The sequence below is a fragment of the Prosopis cineraria genome, unplaced genomic scaffold, assembly GCF_029017545.1.
Source record: "Prosopis cineraria cultivar Desert tree isolate PC_DT_omini unplaced genomic scaffold, ASM2901754v1 PC4, whole genome shotgun sequence".
NCBI classification, from domain to species: Eukaryota; Viridiplantae; Streptophyta; class Magnoliopsida; order Fabales; family Fabaceae; genus Prosopis; species Prosopis cineraria.
Genome location: NW_026555335.1, coordinates 5,786,857 through 5,810,501, shown reverse-complemented (window position 1 = coordinate 5,810,501; position 23,645 = coordinate 5,786,857). Strand labels below are relative to the sequence as shown.

Below are 23,645 nucleotides of genomic sequence, written 5' to 3'. Positions count from 1 at the left end.
ATTAAAAAATAATTATGGGTAATATTTTTTTCACAAAAAATCCATTTATTGATATAAACAAAATATTGTAGACACCAACTATCAAAAGAAAGAAAGAAAGAAAAGCATCTAGAGTACTACAACCTATAGGAAAGTAAAAGACCTAAAGTACTTCGTTATATTTTAAAAATATTGACTATTTTAAACCCAGGTGAGTCCGATTTCCTCGTAACACAATTTTACTGTGTAATGGAGTGGCACTAAGATTGGTGAGCCCGAGCAAAGGCATGGCAATATAAGTTTGTTTGAATGCCAAAGTGATGAATCCCGTCATAAAACTCGCCAGGGTGAAAGAAATGCCAACTCTTTCCTTTGCCGTTGTCGCGCTGTTCTTGTTTTGTTTTGTTTTGTTTTTTGGTTTCCAGCGTTTTCTCAATTCGCTTTTTTGGCCTCTACATGTTTTTTCCATCACCTATACGTTAGAAGTTTCCTTAATTTGTATATTTAGAAGATATCAAATATCAATTTTTTAAAAAGGATAACATATACTAGATGCATTATAATCATAAGAATTTTTTTAAATATAGGTGAAATTAATAATTTTACAAGGAGGATAATCCACGCAAAATTATGCCTTAAAGAATCACGTGAGCTAAATAGGTAGACCTCGCGTGACAGAACGGGCAATTTCAATCCACATGTCACGTTGTAGTTGTACCAAGCCCAGCTAGATATCAGCAAGCCTCGTATCCCCACACACGATCTTATTTTCCCACTAATCGGACTCCGGACTCATGCGTCAAACCAAATTTTCACTGTTCAATGAAATAATCTCAAGGACAGAAATGGAATTTAGCACCACTCGAGAGCAAAAATCTCTGCTTTCATTGTGCTATAAATGGGGTCAGAAATGGGGATTTAGGTACTCAGCACTAGAAACTCCTCAAACGTATCTACGAAATCAGTCTCTCTTGGGCTCTTTCCTTTGATCATGGCTTCGCTCGGTGCTAAGTTCTCACTGAAATCTCTGATTCCCGGTGCTGGTGAGGGTGAGCACAACCCTCTCACCATGTCCGACGATCAGATTTTGGAAGAGATCATCTCAACCCATGTCCACAGCGACACTAAGCTCGACGTTGGCCCTCTTTTCTCCCTCGTCGACAACACCCTAACTCGCTCTACCCACATTGTTGACAGTGTTGTCCAGGTTCATTCTCTAATCTCTACCCTCCTCTTCCATTTCTTCTGTCTTTTCTTCTCCTTCTACTTCCGTGTTTGTCTGTGGTTACTGTCACTGATCTATCTTTTTACAGGGTTCCCAAGTGAGCTTGGAGCACATTGACGACAAAAGCACCCAAGCCAATTTCTCCTCACCCCTCTGCACTCTCAGGCAAATTTCTTCAGAGGTCATACCCGATTCCTTCGATTTTGAGTCCAGACTTCTTTTAAAACCAACAATTTTGGGCCGCATATAATTATATATAAAAACAAACAAATTTAAACCCCGTGAGTCCTTTGATACTGCGACAGCTCAATTTGTTTAAGGAATTTAAAAAGTTGTCAGGTGTTATAATTTGAACAGACAAAATCTAATGACAACACGACCTTACTAAACTTTTTTATTATTTGTTAAAATGGAAGATGCAATGCAAGCCTCCTGGCGAGCAAGTAGCTCACAAGACTACGATGGCGATTCTGAACAAGCTTTCACACTATGAGTGGGACGCAAAAGCTGTGCTTACTCTGGCTGCTTTTGCTATGGAATATGGTGAGCTCTGGCTTCTTGCTCAGCTTCAGCCCACCGATTTACTGGCGAAATCGGTGGCGATGCTGAAGCGAGTTCCCGTGCTCACCAAGCCCGCCTCCCTCCAGAAGCACCGCCAGGCCATCGTTGAGCTCAACAGTCTAATCAAGAGCACCTTGCTAGTCATCGAGCTCATCTTCGAGCTCGAGCAACTATCCTCGTACGACACCAAGGATGTCCCCGCTTTGGTCACTGCCACTGAAAATATCCCGCTCGATGTCTACTGGGCCATCATCACCATTGTCGCCATCGTCACTCAGCTAGACTGCCTTACAACCGAGTCGTAAGTTTCTCCCCTCCTTTAAGTTCCCCTCCTCAATTCGCTAGGCATGTCTTGATGTGCTTATGATTGTGTGTTTGAGTACAGAGAGCACAGGCAAGAACTGTCCCACTATGGTCAGAAGATTAACATCATTCTCAGCAAGCTGAGGAATCAGATCTCACAGTGCAGGCAACAGATAGGTTAGTGATTAATATTTTGATTGGGATTGATGTTGCTATATATCTGCCATTGAATTGATTGAAGAAGAGAGAGAGGGGTAATTGTGAATGATTTCTTTATCTTCTGCTACAGAGGTGGCGAAAATGTATTACAAGATCAGGAAGACGATGCAAACTCCGACGGAGACCATGGAGGTGCTCAAGCTCCTCATTTTCTCGTCAGATGTTTCAAAGCCGTTGTACGACGGTTCCTCTAAAACAACGGTCAGTGACCTCTCTCTTTCTGCTGTGTTTGATTAAAGTTGCGTGGATGAAATTCTTTACTCTTTATTACAACGAAGAATAATCTTGTTATTAATTGTGCGATTTTTTTTTTTTTTGTTCAGTTAAGTCTTCACTACATTCTTACATTATTATTAGGAAATTGGACAGTGTCAAAGTGGCCAAGTCTGATAAGGGAGAGGGATCTTTTTCTTTTAATTTTTGTTTTTTTTAACCCTCCCTTATCTCTCCATTTTCATAATCTCCATTTTATGTTATTTTATTGAATAATTTTTTAATTATAAAATTGATGATTGGCGAAGGTTGAAAGAGCGAACAATTAAAAAAAAGATAAAAAAGAAAAAGAAGGCAGAGGCCCTCTCCCGTCGTTTCACGAAACTAAAATAAAGTAATTGCGCCAAGTTGCAATAATTAAAGCACGGCAAATTACAGAGATGAGTGAACTTTAGTAAGTATTTGGGGCTATACATGTGAAAGTTTACCTGCCAGTACGTGTCATATATGTAGACCGTGAAAGGGAAGAAAACCAGAAAAGAACCTCCTAATTAAGGCACTCAATTAGCCCGGGCCTGGCTAGCTATTAATTAGCTCGTATTGTTGATGAATTGGAATTACATTATGTAGAGTTGGAGTTAAATTCAAATGCTTGGAACAGGTGAGTATCGATGTGTTGAAAAAGAAGAACGTGTACTTGTTCGTATCGACACTGGACATCACGGAGGAAGAACTATCCGTGGTGTTGAAAATCCACGAGTCGATCAAGACGAAGAATCAGACGGAGCAGTACAAGATCGTGTGGGTTCCGATCGTGGAGGAATGGACAGAGCAGCTGCGCAAGAAGTTCGAGCTTCTAAAAACCAAGATGCCATTCTTCGTGGTGGAGCACTTTGGAAGTGTGGCCGGGTTCAAGTACATCAAGGAAGAATGGCAGTTCAAGAAGAAGCCCATGGTGGTGACCATGAACCATCAAGGCAAGATTCTGCACCCCAACGCCTTCCATTTGGTCCAGGCCTGGGGTTTCAAGGCCTTTCCCTTCACCAAGACCCAGGAAGAAGAAATTCACACGAGTCGCCAGTGGGTCGCACCCATTGTGTCCCAAATTCACCCCAGCATTTCTACATGGGTACGTATACAATCTAGCTCTGGAGATCAGATCTCAATTCATTTTTTAACACTTCCACGCACACTAACACGGATGAATTTGAGTGGGACAGATAAAGGAGGAGAAATACATCTTCTTCTACGGTGGTCACGACAAGGAATGGGTCCAACAGTTCGCTAAGTACGCCACGGCCATGGTCAACGATGCCTTGCTGAAGGAGAAGAAGATCTTGATTGAGCTGTTCCACGTGGAGAAGGAAAACAAGAACATCTTCAGCAGCTTCTGGAGCGGTATAGAGAGCCTGTTCGTGACCAAGGTGCACAAGACGGTGGACGACGACGTGACCAAGGAAGTGCAGAAGATGCTGTCATACAAGAACGAGACCGGGTGGGCTCTCATGAGCAAAGGGTCGGAGGTGATTCTGACCGGACACGGAACCACGATCTTGAAGACGGTGGCTGAGTACGAGAAGTGGAAGGAGTTCATAGTTAGCAAGGGATTCGAATGGTCGTTCAAGGAGTACCATGACAAGGCAGCCAATGTCCCCCACCGCTGCTCCCACCTCGAGATTCCTAACGTCGCCGGGAAGATGCCGGAGAGAATCAGGTGCCCAGAGTGTCCCAAAACTATGGAGATTTTCATCACCTACAAGTGCTGCCACGAGGAGGCCACTTCCAATGCTGCCCGTTGAAATTGAAGCTTGAGGTTTTAAGAGCTGCTATGTTATTGGTGAGGTGTGAGTGTTTGGGGGATTATGGAGAGCTTGATCTAGCATCAGTCTGAGGGGGGACTCTGCTTTTTCGCGTAATTTACTAATAATGTAACGTAATAAAAATGAACGTGTCTTTTGTGGTTTTTTTTCGAGTGCTGGTGACGGATAGCTGAGTAGTCAGTCAGTTGTCTTGCGTCGCCAGACCTGGACTTGTACCCTCCTTTAAGCTATGGCAATGTATTATGTATCTTAACGCGTAGCTTGCGCTTGTCTTGGCTTGATTTTCATTTCTTTCTTCTTCTTGGGTGCATTTGGGTTGATGATTATCCCCTTTCATTTAGGGCGAAAAAGACATAATTACATGGAGAAATTAAAAGAGCTTGTTTAGAAGGATGGAAGAGCAATATCGTCGATTCATTTTTTCGTCCTGATTCTTGATTTGGCTCACTGGATTTGCGGGGCTTAAATCTTTCGTAGAGAAAATTGCTGTGCTTAAATCTTTGATCTCATTGTAGTTAATCGTGTTTAACAATTTGTTGTTTCTTTGGTTTGATGTCTACTTCGAAATTAATTAGGACACGATGCCATTCAGTTTCAGATAAAAAAAATTTTATGAGTCGCCCACTAGTACGTACTTTGAATTGAAATGCTTTTGTCACTCGGAGCGTGGTGCATATTTGATACTTAACATGTTTTGTTATTGCTTTCGTCTGGATGTCCGTTGTCTGATATTATACGCAACCCTTGAACTTAGTCATCACTGGGCAGACACCGATGCTCTCAAATCATCACAATAAATAAAATTTTTCTACAAATAAAAATTGTGACTGCAATCTGTTCTCTTGGTAGTTGGGATAATGTCACCGTTGTTAAATCTCTTCTCCGGTGAAGTCTAGTATCATTAAAATGATAAAAAAATTTCATTACTTTTCATGATTACCCTCTACTTAAAATTATTTTATCTCAATTATTTTTTCTTTCTTTCTCATTTAACCTCTCCTTACAATACAATTAGCAAGGGAGTTTTCAAAAAGAAAATGTTGATGTTATTGACTTTTGTAAATTGTTCTGCATCTTATACCAACATTAGCCAGTCGAAAATGTCTTCTATTTAAACCCGAGGAATGCTAATTGATTAATTAAATATGGACCAAAATATATAGCATTATTAATTACATCATGATTTTTAAAAAAATTGTTAGTTGAAATTTTAATCTCTTAAAAAAATGTACATTTTTCAATTATATTTTTATTAAATATTTTATTTAAAAACTTTTATAATAATAATTAAAATTTCAATACATCCTTTTCAAAACAATAATAAATGAAGTAGAAGCAAAATTTACTAACAAAAATCCAAAAGTCTTTTATTGTCGCTGCCGAACTTTCACTGAATATTCTTTTTTTTGTTTTATTTTCATGACAACCATAATTCAAAGGTTAAAAGAACAACTACTTTAGAAATAAATGCTCTCGTTGGCCCAAAAAAAGAGGAAATAAATGCTCCAGTTGCCAAAAAAAAAAAAAAACAAGGACAAAATGCTCTGCACTGGGTTAGACCGTGCGTGGAGGTGGACGAGTTTTCTGAGTAGATATGCTTTTAAAGGCGCTGAGTTTTCTATGCCTACAGGCTCCACTCCAGGGTTGCCCGCATTTAATAAAGAATCCGGACGTACGGTTTAGAAATTTGAGGTGAATCTTTTTATTATTCACTGTCCTAAGACAATCTTCTAAAAAAATACAAGTATTCCTTTCCTCTCAATTCATAACACATTTTGACAAAATCATGTACATTAATACAATAATAATAAGCCTTTATTATTTTATTAAATAAAATCGATTATATGAATTGTAAGATGTTATTGTGCTCTATCATTTATTAAGTTTTTAAAAATATTATTAATTAAAAAATCGCGTTCAATAACTTTTAAAAGTGTTCTCTTGGACCTTCTTCTATCTTTCTTAATCGAGCTCAAAGTTATATATTTCACTCTTCTCACTGATGCCTTTCGTGATCTTCTTTTTACATGCCCAAACCATCTCAATCGATTTTCTACCATTTTTTGCTCAATAAATGCTACCCTCACTTTTTGGCGTATGTGCTCATTTTGAATTTTATCTTTACGTGTATGCCCGCACATCCATCATAACATTCTCATCTCTACTACTTTAATTTTATACTCTTGCTGTTCCATTAGAGCACATCATTCACTATTATATAACATACTCAAAATCGTGTACATTAATAAATTTTATTAAATATATTCTTATTCTTCACAATTAGATGGTGTCCAAAAACAAACAGGCGTGACAAAGCAGAGTGTTAAAGATAAGGATCCTCGAGTTGTCTTATCTCAATTCACGTGCTTGTGAAAATTCAAAAAAAAAATTGATCTAAAAAGGCGTCAAAATATGAATTGAGATGAAAGCTAACGTATAAAGTTGTGATGATTACAACTTGTGAACTTAAAACCCAAGTTTAATTGCTGGATGCAAGGTAAAGTTAATGGAAAAAATAAATCTAAAATTATTTTAATGTAGACGGTCTGTGTTTCATCAGTGTTTGTTTGTCCCTCCATTGTGTTAGTAGAACCACTTTTATACCCATACACTTGAGATCATTGCCCATGAAGAATCCAAAGAGCCGCATGTGAAATATTTGTGAGTACTCAACACAACTTTGCGAGATTCGTGGCATATCAAACAATAATTCCATGCCCATCCAATGCCCATCAATATCTAGTCGTTCCAAATCTTAAGAATCATATTGAGTACATGAGTGACACAACTTTCTCTGAGAACGAGGCTGAGTTCTTTTTTTATTGGAATATTAGGCCTGTCGTTTTGGTTTTCTTTTCTTTACATAATTTTTGACTTATACTTCATTTAAATCCAAACAATTTTATAATCTTATCTTTTTAAAACATAAATATAAATTAAAAAATACCTTTTATTTATTATAATCTCACTTATAAAATATTAAACAGAGAGAATATATAATAAGAATGAAAGTGTCATATTAAAAGAAAAAATTATACCTAGTCCCATGAAAGAAAATTTATTATCAAGAGGTCTTATAAAATTCACAAAATGCTTATAAGTCTCAAATCATGTTCATTTACAACTAGATAAATGAGTATTTTATAAATTTTATGGGATCTCTTGATAATAAATTATCGTCTGTGAAACTTAAATGTAATTTTTTTCAATATTAAAACAAATATAATTAATGAATAGAATTGTATTAAAATACCAAATCATCAAGTTGTTTTATAAGCAAGGAGGAGGGAAGGAGTATTGTATTTCTATAATACTATCTTATTTCAATTTATAAGAGAAACTATCACTTTTTACGTGTTTTCTTATATAAACAAAATCATATATTTTAATAAATATTTATTATACATTTTTTAAATTTTTCCTCATAATTTATATTAATAAAAATAATTAATATATATTTATGTTGATTGTATATGATATTTTAGTCTAATTTTTTTATTTTTAAATATAATTATTATAATTAATTATTTTTTTAAATTATATGATATATTTTTTTATATGTAAAAATGGAGGGAGTATATTTTTAAAATTTTAAGAACAGTTAATATAAGTCGTGGAGCGCTATTACCCTCATTGGGATGACATTATTTGTTGGTGACTTTCGTAGTCTGAAATCTGAATGATTGGGTGACTTTGAAAAGGGAAGATATAAATAAAAAAGAAAAAGTAGCACGTGTAGTTTGGTTTGGGCGTACTACGTGTCTCCTCGTCTGAGGACCACATATTTCACTCCCTTGTCCTCTCTGCTCTCCAGAGACTTCCATTACCTCGTCCCCAGATTTTTGTCATAATAATAATAATACCGTATTTTCTTTTTTTTTTTTTGATAAAACAGTGACCTCTAGTTTCTTGGGCCCACTTTACTCAATATCTCCCCTTTTGATATCACCACTCACGAAAAAACGTGAGATATTCCTAACAAACTTTGGACTAATTCATAACGGCGTGCCTTGTTCCTCCCGCCTCTAGTATTTTTATTTTATTTTTAAATATAAAGAGTGATAATAATATTTTTAAATAATTAAATAATTTTATTTTTATCTTAAAAATAAAATAAATAATTAATTATATATTTTTTCTACCACCATCATGATATTAATTATGATATTATTATAAGTAAAATTAAAAAATTATTATATTTTTATGTGAATTTTATTAAATAATAAATCTTGATATATAAAATTTAATTAAAAATATTTTATATATAAGAATGGGGGTAAAATTGATAAGACTGTCGTCGGAGGATTTGTAAATATTTATTTTTCCGGGGCCAAGAAATTGGAAATGTAGGGATAAATAGAAGAGAGCTGGGAGCAAAAGACAGGAAACAGAGCGGACATGAAGCTTTAATTATTGATTGAGATATTCGAAACCGAATCTTATCGCCGGGGGAGGGCCAGTGTGAGACGTGAGTGTGCTTTCTTCGCTTAGCAACAAAGACATGGGAGTCATCAATCATTTTCTTTCCCGGCATCGCTTCTTTCTTCCCTTTCTTTCATTCTCATATGTATTTCAAAGCTCAATAAGCCACATATCTCCATCAGCCCTCCGATTGTTCTGTTATGTATCTTATTATATAATTAATAATTATTTTCGTGAATATATTTCTTGCTATTTAAAAAATATTATTTAAGAATAATATTGTGAATACTCCTTCTGCTGCAAAATAGAGGTCTTCTTTAGGAAAGGAATTTTTTGTGTTTTATCGTGTATGTTTTCTTATAACTTCAAAGCAGCATTTATTTAAAAAAAATCTATTATGCCCTTTTTTGCTGCAACAAATTCAAAATTGTTGAGTAGGTACCATTAGTATCTTCCTGGGATTTGTAATTTCCTCAAAAAAAAAAAAGTTTTTTCAGTGGAGGTCGCTTTCGTTCCCTGAAACGGAACAATGGACTCATGAAACGCAGAGCATGCCCGGGAGGCGGGACCAAGAGGACCTTATCCCCTGTTGATACGCTACCAAGGTCCGTATCACGTGGATTACCGATTAAGTCTCATTTTTTTTTTTAAAAAAGAAAATATGCATTCATTTGCGCAGGAGCAAATACTATAATAAAAGAATAGGAAAATGAAACTTTTAATTTCAAGAAGCTCATTTTAATTATCAATTTGATTTATTAAATTTAATTTTTTTAATTTGATCTGATATGTTTTTTAAAAATTATTATATGAATTTTTTATGCTTTATAATACAAATTAACTTTTAAAATAATACTCCTTCCGTTCAAAAATATAATATATTTTTTAAAAAATTAAATATTTTAAAATATAAATTATTTTTAATCTTTTAAAATGTAATCATTATCTTTTTTTTTTAAATATTCCTATTGAGAATGATTTTATATTTATTATAAAATATTTAATAATGATAAATATAAAAATAAAATTAGTTGAAAAATAGATAACTGTTTTATTGAAGGTGAAATTCAATTTAAAAATATTTTATATTTTTAAACGGATGAGTAATTAATGTGTAAAATATATTGATGATTTGATATATATATAAATAACCAAATAAGGATAAATTAGCTTTCAAGTTTAATTTTTATTAATGTAATTCTTTATAATGTATTTTTAATTGAAGAATATATTTTTCTTACCTTAATAATGATATTTTTATTAATATATATCACTGCTATTAATATTTTGTTATCAACGTTAGCAAATTTTAATAATACAATTATTTTTTAAACAATAAGGAAAATGATAATCAAAATAAATTTAAAAATTAAACTGAAATAAATTAAATTTAAAGAATTAAATTAAAAACTGAGATATATTTGTGAGGCTAAAAATTACATTACGTTTTAGAAAAATTGAAGATTTTGCCAGTGAGAGGTGTGAGACGTGGCGGAATAAGATTCAAGGGCAGGTGGTTTTCACTTTTTTTTTTTTTTTGAGCAAAAAGTGAGACTCGGGACTCGAGACCACAAATGATACCAACACGAGAATCACGTTATAAGTTTTTTTTAAAAAAAAAAATCTTTGCGTAATTTAAATTATAGAGCATTAAATATTTTTTATAAAAAAATGTAAAAAATCATATTTTTTTATTAATATATATCACTGCTATTAATATTTTGTTATCAACATTAGCAATTTTTACTAATACAATTATTTTTTCAAACTATGAGGAAAATGATAATCAAAATAAACTTAAAAATTAAACTGATATAAATTAAATTTAAAGAATTAAATTAAAAACTGAGATATATTTGTGAGGCTAAAAATTACATTACCTTTTAGAAAAATTGAAGATTTTGCCAGGGAGAGGCGTGAGACGTGGCGGAATAAGATTCAAGGGCAGGTGATTTTCACTTTTTTTTGAGCAAAAGGTCAGACTCGGGACTCGAGACCATAAATGATACCAACACGAGAATCACGTTATGAGTTTTTTTTTTTTTTTTAAATCTTTGCCTAATTTAAATTATAGGACATTAAATAATTTTTATAAAAAAAATATAACCATGCATCTATTTTATTTATTATTTTTTTAAAAATAATATATTAAAATTTTAATTATTATTATCAAGACTTTTATATAGAATATTTAATTAAGGTATAATTAAAAATATGTAAAAAATTTTAAGAAATCAAGATTTCAATTATTTTTTTATAAATGTAAATTAATTATCAATACTTCATATTTTGCTCTAGAAAAAAGTATATAATTATATAAAAATATATATGGCTAGATAATGTTAACTGACTAGCCAATATAGTGCATGGTGTATAAAATAATCATATTCAAGGACTAAAAAAGATAGTTATTAATAGATAAGAACTAATATGAAATAGATTGTTATTAAAATGAAAATATGTACTTGTTTTTTTCATTGAAAAAACATAACTTTTGGCCATTGCACTTTGCTCATATTTTAATATAGGTCCTTACACTTTTTTTCAATATTTTGGATCCCTATACCTTCATTTTTGGTATTTCATGTTCATTTAAGGTCTATACACTTTGATCATTTTAATCATTTGGGAACTTAAAACATAAAAAAAAAATATAGGAATCTAGAACATCAAAAAAAAGTATAGGGATCTATATCAAAATACGAGTAAAGTACAGAGATTAAAAGTTATGTTTTTCTTTTTTTCATATGGGACTTGTTATTGGTTCTTGTTTGTAAATAATTTTTTCTTATGTCCTTAGATGTGATTATCCCAAAATAATATAAATATTGTGTTAAAATTAATTTAAAAATAATTATAAATTCAAGAGTTTCATTTACAAATAAAAATTTAAATTTTTTTATGTAACTCTCATTTTGTCATTGATATTCCTATTTGCAATTGTTTATATCAATATTACTCACTACATCTTAAATTATAAAATATTTTTATATAAAATTTTACATATTAATAAATTTTATTAAATACACTTGACAATCTTATCTTTTTAAAATAAAAATATAAAATTTTAAAAATACTGATCATTTAATATATTAAAAAATAAAGGGATGAAAATTAATTAATATGCAAACAAGCTTAATGGTAGAGCGGTGATTCAAGCAAGCTAGGCTTATTTGAACTGGGTGCCATACTTATTCAAATATAAAAAGCTTATATAGCTAAATTTAACCCTAACACTTTTGGGCTTTAGGCTTATCCGTGTTAGTCTGAATACCTAAAACTTTTAAAAAATATTTTTCTCTATTTTTTGAATCAATTTCAATTTTTAAGCAACTTTGTTAAGCATAAAATATCATTTTGACCTAAAAGAATAAAAAAAAATAATAACTCATCAACTTTATGCTTAAATAACTCTGTTACTATTTTGTTATATTATGTATAATGTATTCATTAATGTTTCCTTTAGTTGTAAATTAATGTTTTAGTTGTTTTAAATATTACTCTTATTATAGTTATATATGAATATTTTATATATTTTAATTATGGTCAAATTGATCTTAATTCAATCACAATTAGATCACCAACTTAAAATCATTATTTCGATTGGTTTAAAATTTTTGATAACTTTTAGGTAAACTATATTTTTTATTTTTAAGAATATGAAAAAATATATTCATCATATATATATATATATAAAATAAAATCTATTTAATTATGAGTAAAATAATTTTTTTTAAAATTACTTTTACTTTAACTTTTTATATTATTTAACTCCTACATATAAGAAATGTTTACTCTAATTTATTTTTTATTTTTAATCAAGTCTAGAATGGGTGACAATCAAATAATTATTCAAGCATATTACTATATTTACTATATTTATCTAAAAGTGGAGCCGAAAATTTGTACATGCCCCCAAATTTAATTTTTAAAATTATTTCTATTTTAATATTTTTCTTTAACATTAAATATTTTATTTCATAAAAAAATATAAAACATATTTTTTTAGATATTTAAATGATATGTTGGACTTAACTTTTTTTTATAAAAAATGTGGGTCTTAAAATATAAAAATAAATATTAAATTATATTTTAAATATTATTTTAAGATATTTTATTAATTAAAAATAACTATAATAATACACTCAAATATATGATATTATAGTATAAAATGACATAAAATTTAAATAAATAATTAATATTTTTTAAAAATTATGATATTTTCATTCTGGTATTAAAATTTTTTTTTTTGGTCTACTCAAGCCAAACATTTAAAAATATTAATTTTTGATTTTGGTGTTAAATTTTTTCAAATGAGTTCAATTTAGCCCATTAGTTATGATTTAAGTTACCTACTCTACTTGACAGGTTGTCCATGCCCAGATCCATTTTTAAAGCTTATCAAGTCTGGTCTAAATTTCTAATTATCCTGAAAAATATTAATTTTTTAATTGAGAATTTAAACAAATTTAAAACGACTGCCCGTATTTTCAACTATGTCCCGAATTAAAATACTAAGTTCTTTAAATATTATTTTAAATAGTATTTAACTAAATGGTTTTACAATTTATATTTAAAATTTCACATTTTAAATTTATACATTTTAAATTTTTTATTTAAATATTTTAAAAAATTCATACTAGCAAAAATACATTATGAAAGGTTATAATTAAAAATAAGGTAGATTAGGTTAATTAAAATTTTGCTTAAATTTGTCTAAATTCATATAATTTCATGTATTTTGGTTTAAATCTAAATTCTCAGCTATTCAAACATAATCTAAGATTATTAAATAATCTTAATTACATGCACCCTTTACCCTAACTAGGAGCCCGTTTCAATTTTAATACAAAAATAATCTGGAGAGTCTAGTTTATCTCTCCTGAACTGGACAAAATAACAGTTTTCTGGCCTAAAAGCACGTGAAGAATTGGAGTGGTAGAAATATCTTGTATTGTAATAAATAATAACATTAATAATAAAAGCAAAAATGCAGTGACGGTGGTCATCGGCTTCACGGTTCACCTGGGCGACCATCGAGCACTGGACCGAGCTCTGTTCAGTTGAGCTTCATCACCACTTAGGAAATTCAACTCATGGCTTCTTTAAGGCGTTCGCTAAGATCTCTTCTCCAACGCGAGGATGAAGAAGTTCAAAATCCTATAACCATGTCCGATCAAGAGATCTTGGAGAAGGTTTACGCTACTCATCTCCCCAGTGACACCAAGCTCGATGCCGACTCTCTTTTCACCATTGTCGACATCATCCTTCGGGGTTCCACCTGTATCGTGGACAATGTCTTGGAGGGAAACCATGAAACCCCTAAGTGTGTTGATGAAAAGCTTCCCCAAGCCACCTTCACTTCTCCGTTGCGCACATTGAAGGAAATTTCTTCGGAGGTCAGTCGTCCTTTTTATTTTTTTATTTGTCTCCGTTTATGCGCATTCTTTTGGTTTTCAGTAAACTATGGCTTGTAATTTAAGGGGATTTCATTACAAGCTAGAAGTCTCAAGATAGTTTAGTTTCTTCCCATACACACATTAGGAATTCAGTTGAGAGAAATATGAATGAAAGGGTAATGACGGTGTGATGTCGGCAGATGTGCTGCAAGACTCCCGGTGATGATATTGCTCACAAGACTACCATGACGATTCTGAATCTGCTCTCCGACTATTCCTGGGAAGCAAAAGCTATTCTGACTCTTGCCGCTTTTGCTCTGGAATATGGAGAGTTTTGGTGGCTTTCTCAGCTTCAGCCTAACGATGAATTGGCCAAATCAGTAGCCATACTGAAACGAGTTTCTGCGCTGACGAAGCCTGCAGCTCTGCGTGAACATTTCCTGGACATTTATGAGATAAATAATATGATCAAAGCCGCTATGGAAGTGATTGAGGCCGTCTTTGAGCTTCAGAAGCTCACCTCTTATGATGCAGTGGATGTGCCTGCTTTGGCGCATGCAGTGGATCTTATCCCTGTTGGTGTCTATTGGGCTATTATTACTATTGCAGCCTGTGTCACTCAGATTGATTGTCTCACTACTGATTCGTAAGTCTTGCTCCATCATAATTCTTCACCATGTAGCAAATATGTAAAGTGACTATAATTGCTATGATTTCAGGGAGCAAAGGCAGGAATTGTCCTATTTTGGGCAAAAAACTAGAATAGTGCTCGCCAAGTTGAAGAAGATGATCTTCATCTGCGAGCAACAGATAGGTTGAGCATAAAGAGCTGTCTCATATTCTAATATACGACTCTCTTAAGATCTTTTAAAGTAATTATAGTCTCCATCCTTTATAATGGAGCCGTGCAGGATGCTGATTAGACGATTTCTCTGTAATTACAGAGGAGATAAGGTCCTATGGAAGGCTGATGGAACTCTTGCGAACCCCGTCTGAAATAGTTGAGGTGTTCAAGGTCCTGATTTTCTCAAGGGATGGACCTCAGGAACTGTTTGATGGTGCTACCAAACAAATGGTTTGTAACTCCTAGTACTGCTATTGCTATTTGCTTGCTCTCTCTGCACAATGAGGCAATGTGAAGCCCTTTTCTTCTCCAGAAAGTGTGTTATCACTCATAACACTAGGTTTTTCTAAGTAATTGGATTCGAATATAAATACCTAGGCATAATTTCACTGGTTCTACAGGGATGGAAAACTTATTGAGGTCATGCAATTACATTGTGTTTGTCAGTCATACAGCCTAATTTGAGAATTCTCTTGTTAGACTTGTATTGTAAGTTAATATGCAAACAAGCGGTGGTTTGCGTTTTCGTGATTTTCCAATTTTGTTGCCCAAACAGGTTGACATTGATGTGCTGAGAATGAAGCACTTGTTCTTGTTCATTTCCACCCTAGACATCACGGAGCCAGAAATATCAATTCTCTTTCCAATTTATGAATTTATCAAGACAAATAACCAATATAAGATTGTGTGGATTCCCATCGTAGAGGAGTGGAATGACCAGTTGCGCAAGAAATTTGAGATCCTGAAAAGTAAGATGCCATGGTACGTGGTGGAGCACTTTGGAAGTGTCGCAGGGTACAAGTACATTAGAGAGGAATGGCATTTCAGGAAGAAGCCGATGGTTGTGGTGCTGAATCCTCAAGGGAAGGTGCTCAACACTGACGCATTCCATTTGATTCAGGTTCAGGGGATGAAGGCCTTTCCCTTTACCGCCACTAGCGGAACCAGAATCGATACCAAGATTGACAGTAGCTCCAACTGGATCGGAACAGTGGTTTGCAATATTCACCCCACCATTGACCTCTGGGTAAGCACATTGAGCAACACTTTTCAGCAAAGAAAAATGAAATTGTTAGAATATTTGCTTTCAACTTGCATTGGTCATTCAATTTGTAATATCGCTCATTGAAACAGATCAAGGAGAGGAAATACATATTTTTGTTTGGGGGCAATGACTCAGCTTGGACTCGAAGGTTCACCAAGTACGCCACTGATCTTGTACAGGAACCCATCTTAAAGAAGGCCAAGATTTCAATAGAGTTGTTCTATGTGGATGAGGACAGGAGCCTCTTACGCCGGTTTTGGAGTGGTATAGAGAGCTTGTTTGCGCCCCAGGCTTACAAGACTGTTGAAGCCGTGCCCGAAGAAATACAGAAGATGATTTCCTTCAAGAACGAAGGTGGATGGGTTCTGTTCATCAAAGGAGCATCTCTGGTGTTGAGTGGTCACGGCCCCACGATCTTGAAGACGGTGGCAGAGTTTGAGAGATGGAAAGAGAGCATGTTGAAGAATGGGTTTGAGTTGGCTGTCAAAGAATATCACGAGAAGGTTAAAACATATCATGAGATGGTAACACGCAGCAGCCTCCGTTGAGTGAACTGCCAATTCCACGGTGTAAAGCCTAAGCCTAGCTGGTTAAGTCTAATGAGAAAACCCGTCACGTAAAGCTAGAATGGGGGAGAGTTTCGGACTACGCTTTTTCCAGTCTAATAAAGATGCCTGTGTTATCTATCTGGTGTGCTTACGTACTAGTATGAGCTTAGTATGTACGAGTTCTATATCAGTTTGTTCTTCTTGTTGTGGCTAGGACTCTAATGTTATATCTCTGTCTTAAAATGTGTTGAAAGTCTAAATACTTGCCTAGTGACTTCATAGTTGTGCGCTTTTAGTTCTAAAGAGGAATGAAACTATTACAGGACCGGTGAGAAACGAAAAGGAAGAATTTTAGGGTTTGATGTCATCTGGCATTCAAGTAACATGAACTTTACTCTCTGGTTCCACTAATGCTGATTGTTTCTCCACCTTTTTGTAGAGGCTGTAATTCATGTGAGTCGGGATCAATTTAAATTAAGTTTATTCAAATTGATCTTAAAAATATAATCAAGTTTGGTCATACTACCTTTAAATTTCATGCTTAAATGTGTTGGCCTGACTACTTAAAACTCTTTAAAAATATTTTTTTTAATTAATTTTAATTTTTAAATAATTCTATTAAGTATAAAATATTTTTTAACTTTAAAAAATATAATATAATATAATAAATTTTTAAATTTGTACTTAAGTAGATATATTATTGTTTTATTGTATTATGTGCAATTTATTTGTAAATGTTTTCTTTACTTGTAAATTAATATAAATATTACTCTTATCATGGTTTTATATAAATATTTTATATATTTTAATTATAATTAGGTTGATTTTAATTTAATCACGGTTAGAAAACTAAAATAAAATCATTGCCGTCATTAGTTCAAAGTTTTCAAGAATATGAGAAAATAGCCATTATTATGTTATAAAAAAATAAAATCATTTAATTATGAGTAAAATACTATTTTTTTTGAAATTATTTTTAACTTTTTATATTGTTTAACCCTTACATATAAAGTGTATTTATTCTAATTTATTTTTAATTTTTAATTAAGTATGGCATGAATGATAACGAAGTAATTATCTAAGAATATTATTCTATTTATTATGTTTATCTTGTAGCAGAGTCGAGAATTCATAACTGCTTTAACTTTATTTTTAAAATTATTTTTATTTCAATTTTAATTTAAAATTGATTATCTTATTTTATAAAAAATATAAAATATATTTTTTTGGATACTCAAATGATGTATGAGATTCACAATTTTTTTAAAAAAAATTGGGTTTTAAAATATAAAAATTAATATTAAAATATATTGTAAATATTATTTTAATATATTTTATTGATTAAAAATAATAAAAATATGAAATATAAATATTTTGTAATTTTTTTAAAAATTAACTATAGTGTTACACTCAAATATATAATATTTTATTATAAAATGACATAAAACTTAAAAAATTAATTAATATTTATTATATTTTATATATTTTTAAAAAATATTATTTTTTATTTGGATATTCGGGATAAGTAAGAACCCGATCTGAATATTTTTAAAAATAAAAAAATATTTTTTTCTAATTCAACTCTAAATTTTTTAAATAGATTTGAGTTAATCTATTGGTCTTAACTTAAATGATCAGCTCTTTCTTTTTGAGATGTAGGGAGGGAACGTTAGTTTCTTCTGACCTCACCTGGTGCCCATGATTTCAGGACCGGTTTGATTTTGAACATGTTTTCACGCCCACCCGTGCATATATGGTAGACACTGGCTCTCAATGTAAAACAATTTTAATCAACTCCACACTTAATAAAAAAAATGATGGTTATATTTTTCAAATTGTAAAAAAAATAGATAATTTTACAATTTTATCTTTCTTTGTAATTATTAACCATAATAAATTTTTGTTTAGAATTCAAATGATGATAAACAAACAAGGAAAAAAATTGAAATAGAAAAAATATAGTATCAATTGTTCTAACTTTACCTTATGTTAAAAATTTAAAAAAGCTTCCAAAATTTATCTTATATTAAGGATTGAAGTAAGTATGCAAAGAGAGGAAGAGAATGTCTAACATAATTTTTGTTTTTAAAATATTACACTGATAACTTGTGAGCACGAAAAACTGACCAAATCAATTTTCCGTGCTTTTCCGGTATTTAAATAATTTTTCTAAATAATTTCCTTTTTACTTCATACTTTCTTAGAATATCATTTTTAAGAATAGATTAGAATAAAAGTAAATTTTGCAAACATATGAAGTTAATGCCTGATGAGAAATAAATTTGTCTACGAAACGCCTTTAAATTTGATTATGATTATTATGAAGGCAGTGTAGATCGATTATATGTTGCAGGAGTGTGCGTACTTGGAAGTGTGACTTCTTTTCCATTTTGTCTCCAATTTTTCAATTAAGAAAAGGAATAGTATCAAAATAGTTAATACTTTCTGTTAAAAAATATAAAATATTTTTTAAAGAATTAGATATTAAAAAATGTGAAGTATTTTTAATCTTTTAAAGTGTAATTATTGCCTTTTTAAAAAAATACCCTTATTAATAATAATTTTATATTTATTGTAAGCTGTTTAACAAAGATAAATATAAAAAATAAGGTTAGTTTTAAATTAAATAATTATTTTATTAAGAGATAAAATTTAATTAAAAATATTTTATATTTTTTAATAGTGAGAGTATGTTTTTATAAAAATTAAGTGAGAAATGTGTATGAAAATCTCCCAAATATCCTATCTTTTTATTTTTTTTAATTTTTTGGCCATATATCCAAACCACTCTATCGTACTTTTCTTTTGTTTTACCAAATTAAACTGAGGGTCTAGAAATTTTTGAAACTTTTTTATTTTCTTTTCTTTCTTTGTTTTTTTTTGGTTGTGTTTGATTCGATTTTTTTTATTGCATTTCTTTTTTACCATTTTTCTATTCATATTTTGAAAAAAATTATTTCCATTTTTAATTTTTTAATTGTGACTAATACTTCTGTTAACTCCTCAACATTTATATCTCATTATAATTAACTAAATTCAGTGAATCTCAATATAAAAAAAATGGAATGAGATTTGATTATCAAAATAATTATATAGATAGAATATAATCGGTTTAGTTCTGATCTGAAGGTTCTAAAACCGAAACCTAAATTGAAAACCAAATCAAACCTAAATACACATTGATTTTAATAGTTTAGGTTGGTTCTAAACACCCTTATTTGTAGGTAAATAAAATTTATTATGTACCTATGATACTAGTATAATAATATGCTCCATTAGTTTAGTATTATAATTTTTTTAAAAATATCATGTTAAAAAACAGAAGATATTTTGAGTCTTTCAGTGCACAATCAACAGGATTTTTTTTGAAAATACAGTTAATTAAGAGTGTAAATAAAATTACTATTTAATTGAAACATTCTATTAAAAAAATGATAAATGCGGAAAGAATGTGTAATTGAAAAAACAATTAATGAAGTTATTGAAATATATAATTTGGCTAAGAGTGTCTAAACGGAGAAAGTAATTAGATAATGTATGGAAAATGATGTAAATATTGTATAATTTAATTGCTTTTGAATGAATTAAAATCAGGGTGCAAAAGCGTGCAGGAGGAGGAGGAGTGGCCGGTGGCAGGATTTGCAACGTCAATCTCTCCAGTCTCTTCAACCATGACAGCGAAACAACCCCAGAAAAGATAAGGTGAGAAAATTGTACAACCACAGAGGCTCCCTCGATTTTTTCATCTTTAAAACCATGTTTTCATTTTCTCTAAAAGGCCATTTTTTGTTTACCCATTTTATTAAGAGTAAAAATAATTTTAACAATAAGAGTGTAATTTTAAGGTGTAACTTTTATCCAGAATAGCTTCTAACAATGACTAAAATCTAATCTTTTCCTCCTAAATTTTAATTACTCCCTCTATTTAAAAATATAAAATATTTTTAATTAAATTTTATTTTTTAATAAAATAATTATCTACTTTTAAATTAACTCTATTTTTTTCTATTTATCCCTATTAAATAACTTATAATAAATATAAAGTCATTTATTAATAGGAACATTTAAAAAAAATAATTACACCTTAAAATATTAAAAATGCCTTATATTTTTAAACATCTAACTCTTAAAAAAACACCTTATATTTTTGAATGGAAGAAGTATATTTTTTAATCTCTATTAAAAAATATAAGACATTTTTAATTGAATCTCATTTCTCAATAAAATAGTTACTTACTTTTAAATTAACTATTTTTTTATATTTACATCTATTAAGCATTTTAAAATAAATATAAAATTATTATCAATATTAATACTTTAAAAAAAATAAATGATTGTACATTAAAAAATTAAAAATATTTTATTTTTTAATATTTATTTTTTAAAAAAAATATTTTATATTTTTTAAACGGAAAAAGTTAAAAAATACCACGACAAACCTGTCCGAGAATCCGGTGTGGCTGTATTTTTTTTTTTTAAAAAAAAAGAAAACATACGTTAGGGATTGGGGCCTAGAACTGACGTCACACGCGGGACGTCTCCGAGCTGATTGATCATGTCCCGTTCCTCGAAAATCCCGACACCTCCCACATGTTTCACGTTTCTTCCTTTTTGATGCAAAAAAGTTTAATTTCAATTTATTTCTTTTTTTAAAATTGAGTTTTTGTTACATACTCAGAGTCTCATATTCTCGGAAAATTTAATTTACTCCGTCATATGAAAACATTTTTTTAAAATTCTTGTCCCTTTTTACAATAAATATTTCCTTTATTTAAAAATATAAAATATTTTTTAAAAATATAAAATATTTTTAGTATTTTAAGTTATAATTAATACTTCCTTCATTAAAAAATATAAAACATTTTTAACCTAATCTCACCTTCAATAAAGTAATTATCTACTTTTAAACTAATTATATCTTTTCATATTTACCTCTATTAGGCATTCTACAATAAATATAAAATTATTCATTAATAAGGGTACTTTAAAAAAATAATAATTACATCTTAAAAGATTAAAAATATTTATATTTTTAAATATCCAACTCCTTATACCAAAAGGAGTATGCTTTTTATAAAAGTACTCGTAATAAATAAACTAATTTATATTTATTTTAAAATAAAATATTTATTAAATAATGATAATATATAAAAAATAGTATTAGTTTGAAAATAAAGAAATGATATTCAATTTTTTTTATTGGAGGTAGTAATTCATAACAATTCTATGGTATTTTTAAAAAATGTTTTCCGGAATACATTTATTTAATGATTTTGCCCTGGCCAGTAATAAATGATTTTTTTTTCAAAAATACTAACAGAATTACTCCTTTTATTAAAAAATATAAAATATTTTTTAAATAATTAAATATTAAAAAATATAAGTTATTTTAATCTTTTAAAGTATAATTATTATTTTTTTAAAAGGTGGCCCTATTTATAGTGAGTTTATATTTATTATAGAGTATTTAATAAGGTAAATATAAAATAATAAAATTAATTTAAAAGTGAATAATTACTTTATTAAAAAATAAAATTTAATTAAAAATATTTTATATTTTTAAGTAAAGGGAGTATAGCTTTTTTCGGTCTTGCTTATAATCATTCACGTATCCATGAATAAAATAACTCAGAAATTAAATTTGATAATACACGGCGACAGCAATCTCATGTTCATTTAACGTCCTTTCACGTTCAAATAAAATTTTATATTTATTATAGAATATTTAATAAAATAAATATAAAATAATAAAATTAATTTAAAAGTGAATAATTACTTTATTAAAAAATAAAATTTAATTAAAAATATTTTATATTTTTAAGTAAAAGGAGTATAGTTTTTTTCGGTCTTGCTTATAATCATTCACGTATCCATGAATAAAATAACTCAGAAATTAAATTTGATAATACACGGCGATAGCAATCTCATGTTCATTTAACGTCCTTTCACGCTCAAACGCTGTGAGTTTTAAAGATCGCAGCCCTCGGACAGTAATGATGATCATGCTCCCCATCCCTGTATACAATCATCTTTGAATATAAAGTATTGTTAAATGAATCATTATATTTTTATTAAATTTAAAAAATAAATATTTTTAGTAATATATTGTTTTAAAAAAATTATTTTTTATTTATAATAATTAAGGATAAAATTAAAATATTATTATATTTTTAATTAAATAATTAATTTTTATTTATTTATATGATTTAATTAAAAATATTTTATATAAAGGTATGAAGGAAATAACTCGTACTGATTTATCATAATAGCAAGACATGCTTAATACTTAATAGTCACTATCATACTTAATCATGCTTAACTTTTAAAAATGCAATTGTGCACAAAATCATTATACCACAATATCATTTTAATTTTTTTTTACTAAAAAAGTGTCATTAATAAAATTTTGAGGCAGTAAAATGGCTTCGGATTTATTTTTTATAATTTAAAACAAAGAGTACTACTCTGATTTATAGCTCCTGGCAAGTTCTAAGGATTTTGTATAGCCCTTCGTTACTTTAGTCGTGGCGTGGCTCGCGTTGCATGCCTTCATTCCCAATGGAATATTTTTTTTAAGTTAAAAATTATTTTTATCCTTCAATTTTATTTAAAAACGTTAGTCGAGATCCTAAATTTAATCATAAATCAATTATATTTCTTAAAATTAAAAATTTTTTTATCACTTTAATATTAAAAATACTTAATATTTATTAGTTATCAATAAAACTCACTATTTTTTATATTTATTATTTAGTTAAGAGTTTTTTCCTCCTTAATTTTTGTTCAAAGGGTTAGTAAACACCCTCAATTTAAAAATTTATAATAAAAATATTAAAAAGATAAGATAATAAAAAAATATTAAAAATTAAATCATATAATTAATTTATAATTAAATTTAATATTTTTAGTATAAAACTGAAGGGTAAAGTTGACCCTCAATGTTATTTTCCTCTCTATTGTCCCCACTGCAATAAATGAGCCTCGTCCCATTGGAAATAATGCCATATAAATGCCCTCCTCGCTTTTCCCTCTTTTCGTCACTCTCTCCCGACCTATCATAATTAGGT

At 29.8% G+C, this 23,645-nt stretch overlaps 2 protein-coding genes across 2 annotated transcripts; both read left to right on the top strand.

Moving 5' to 3' along the window:
• Positions 1 to 895: 895 nt before the first annotated feature.
• On the top strand, positions 896 to 4,579 carry LOC129307650 (protein SIEVE ELEMENT OCCLUSION B-like). Its single transcript, XM_054948504.1, has 7 exons — positions 896 to 1,186; positions 1,293 to 1,385; positions 1,621 to 2,066; positions 2,151 to 2,245; positions 2,358 to 2,488; positions 3,162 to 3,629; positions 3,721 to 4,579. The coding sequence occupies exons 1-7, from the start codon at positions 971 to 973 to the stop codon at positions 4,297 to 4,299; spliced, it is 2,028 nt and encodes a 675-aa protein (XP_054804479.1). The 5' UTR covers positions 896 to 970; the 3' UTR covers positions 4,300 to 4,579.
• A 9,154-nt stretch (positions 4,580 to 13,733) lies between these two features.
• Positions 13,734 to 17,012, top strand: LOC129309235 (protein SIEVE ELEMENT OCCLUSION B-like). The gene is made up of 6 exons (XM_054950701.1): positions 13,734 to 14,141; positions 14,342 to 14,787; positions 14,861 to 14,955; positions 15,086 to 15,216; positions 15,542 to 16,012; positions 16,120 to 17,012. The coding sequence occupies exons 1-6, from the start codon at positions 13,839 to 13,841 to the stop codon at positions 16,576 to 16,578; spliced, it is 1,905 nt and encodes a 634-aa protein (XP_054806676.1). The 5' UTR covers positions 13,734 to 13,838; the 3' UTR covers positions 16,579 to 17,012.
• Positions 17,013 to 23,645: the final 6,633 nt, after the last annotated feature.

Coding starts and splice junctions, on each gene's coding strand:
- LOC129309235 (XM_054950701.1), top strand. CDS start 13,839: ATGGCTTCTTTAAGGCGTTCGCTAAGATCTCTTCTCCAACGCGAGGAT. Junction 14,956..15,085: donor CATCTGCGAGCAACAGATAG/GTTGAGCATAAA, acceptor CTGTAATTACAG/AGGAGATAAGGTCCTATGGA. Junction 16,013..16,119: donor ACCCCACCATTGACCTCTGG/GTAAGCACATTG, acceptor TCATTGAAACAG/ATCAAGGAGAGGAAATACAT.
- LOC129307650 (XM_054948504.1), top strand. CDS start 971: ATGGCTTCGCTCGGTGCTAAGTTCTCACTGAAATCTCTGATTCCCGGT. Junction 1,386..1,620: donor TCAGGCAAATTTCTTCAGAG/GTCATACCCGAT, acceptor TTAAAATGGAAG/ATGCAATGCAAGCCTCCTGG. Junction 2,067..2,150: donor GACTGCCTTACAACCGAGTC/GTAAGTTTCTCC, acceptor GTTTGAGTACAG/AGAGCACAGGCAAGAACTGT.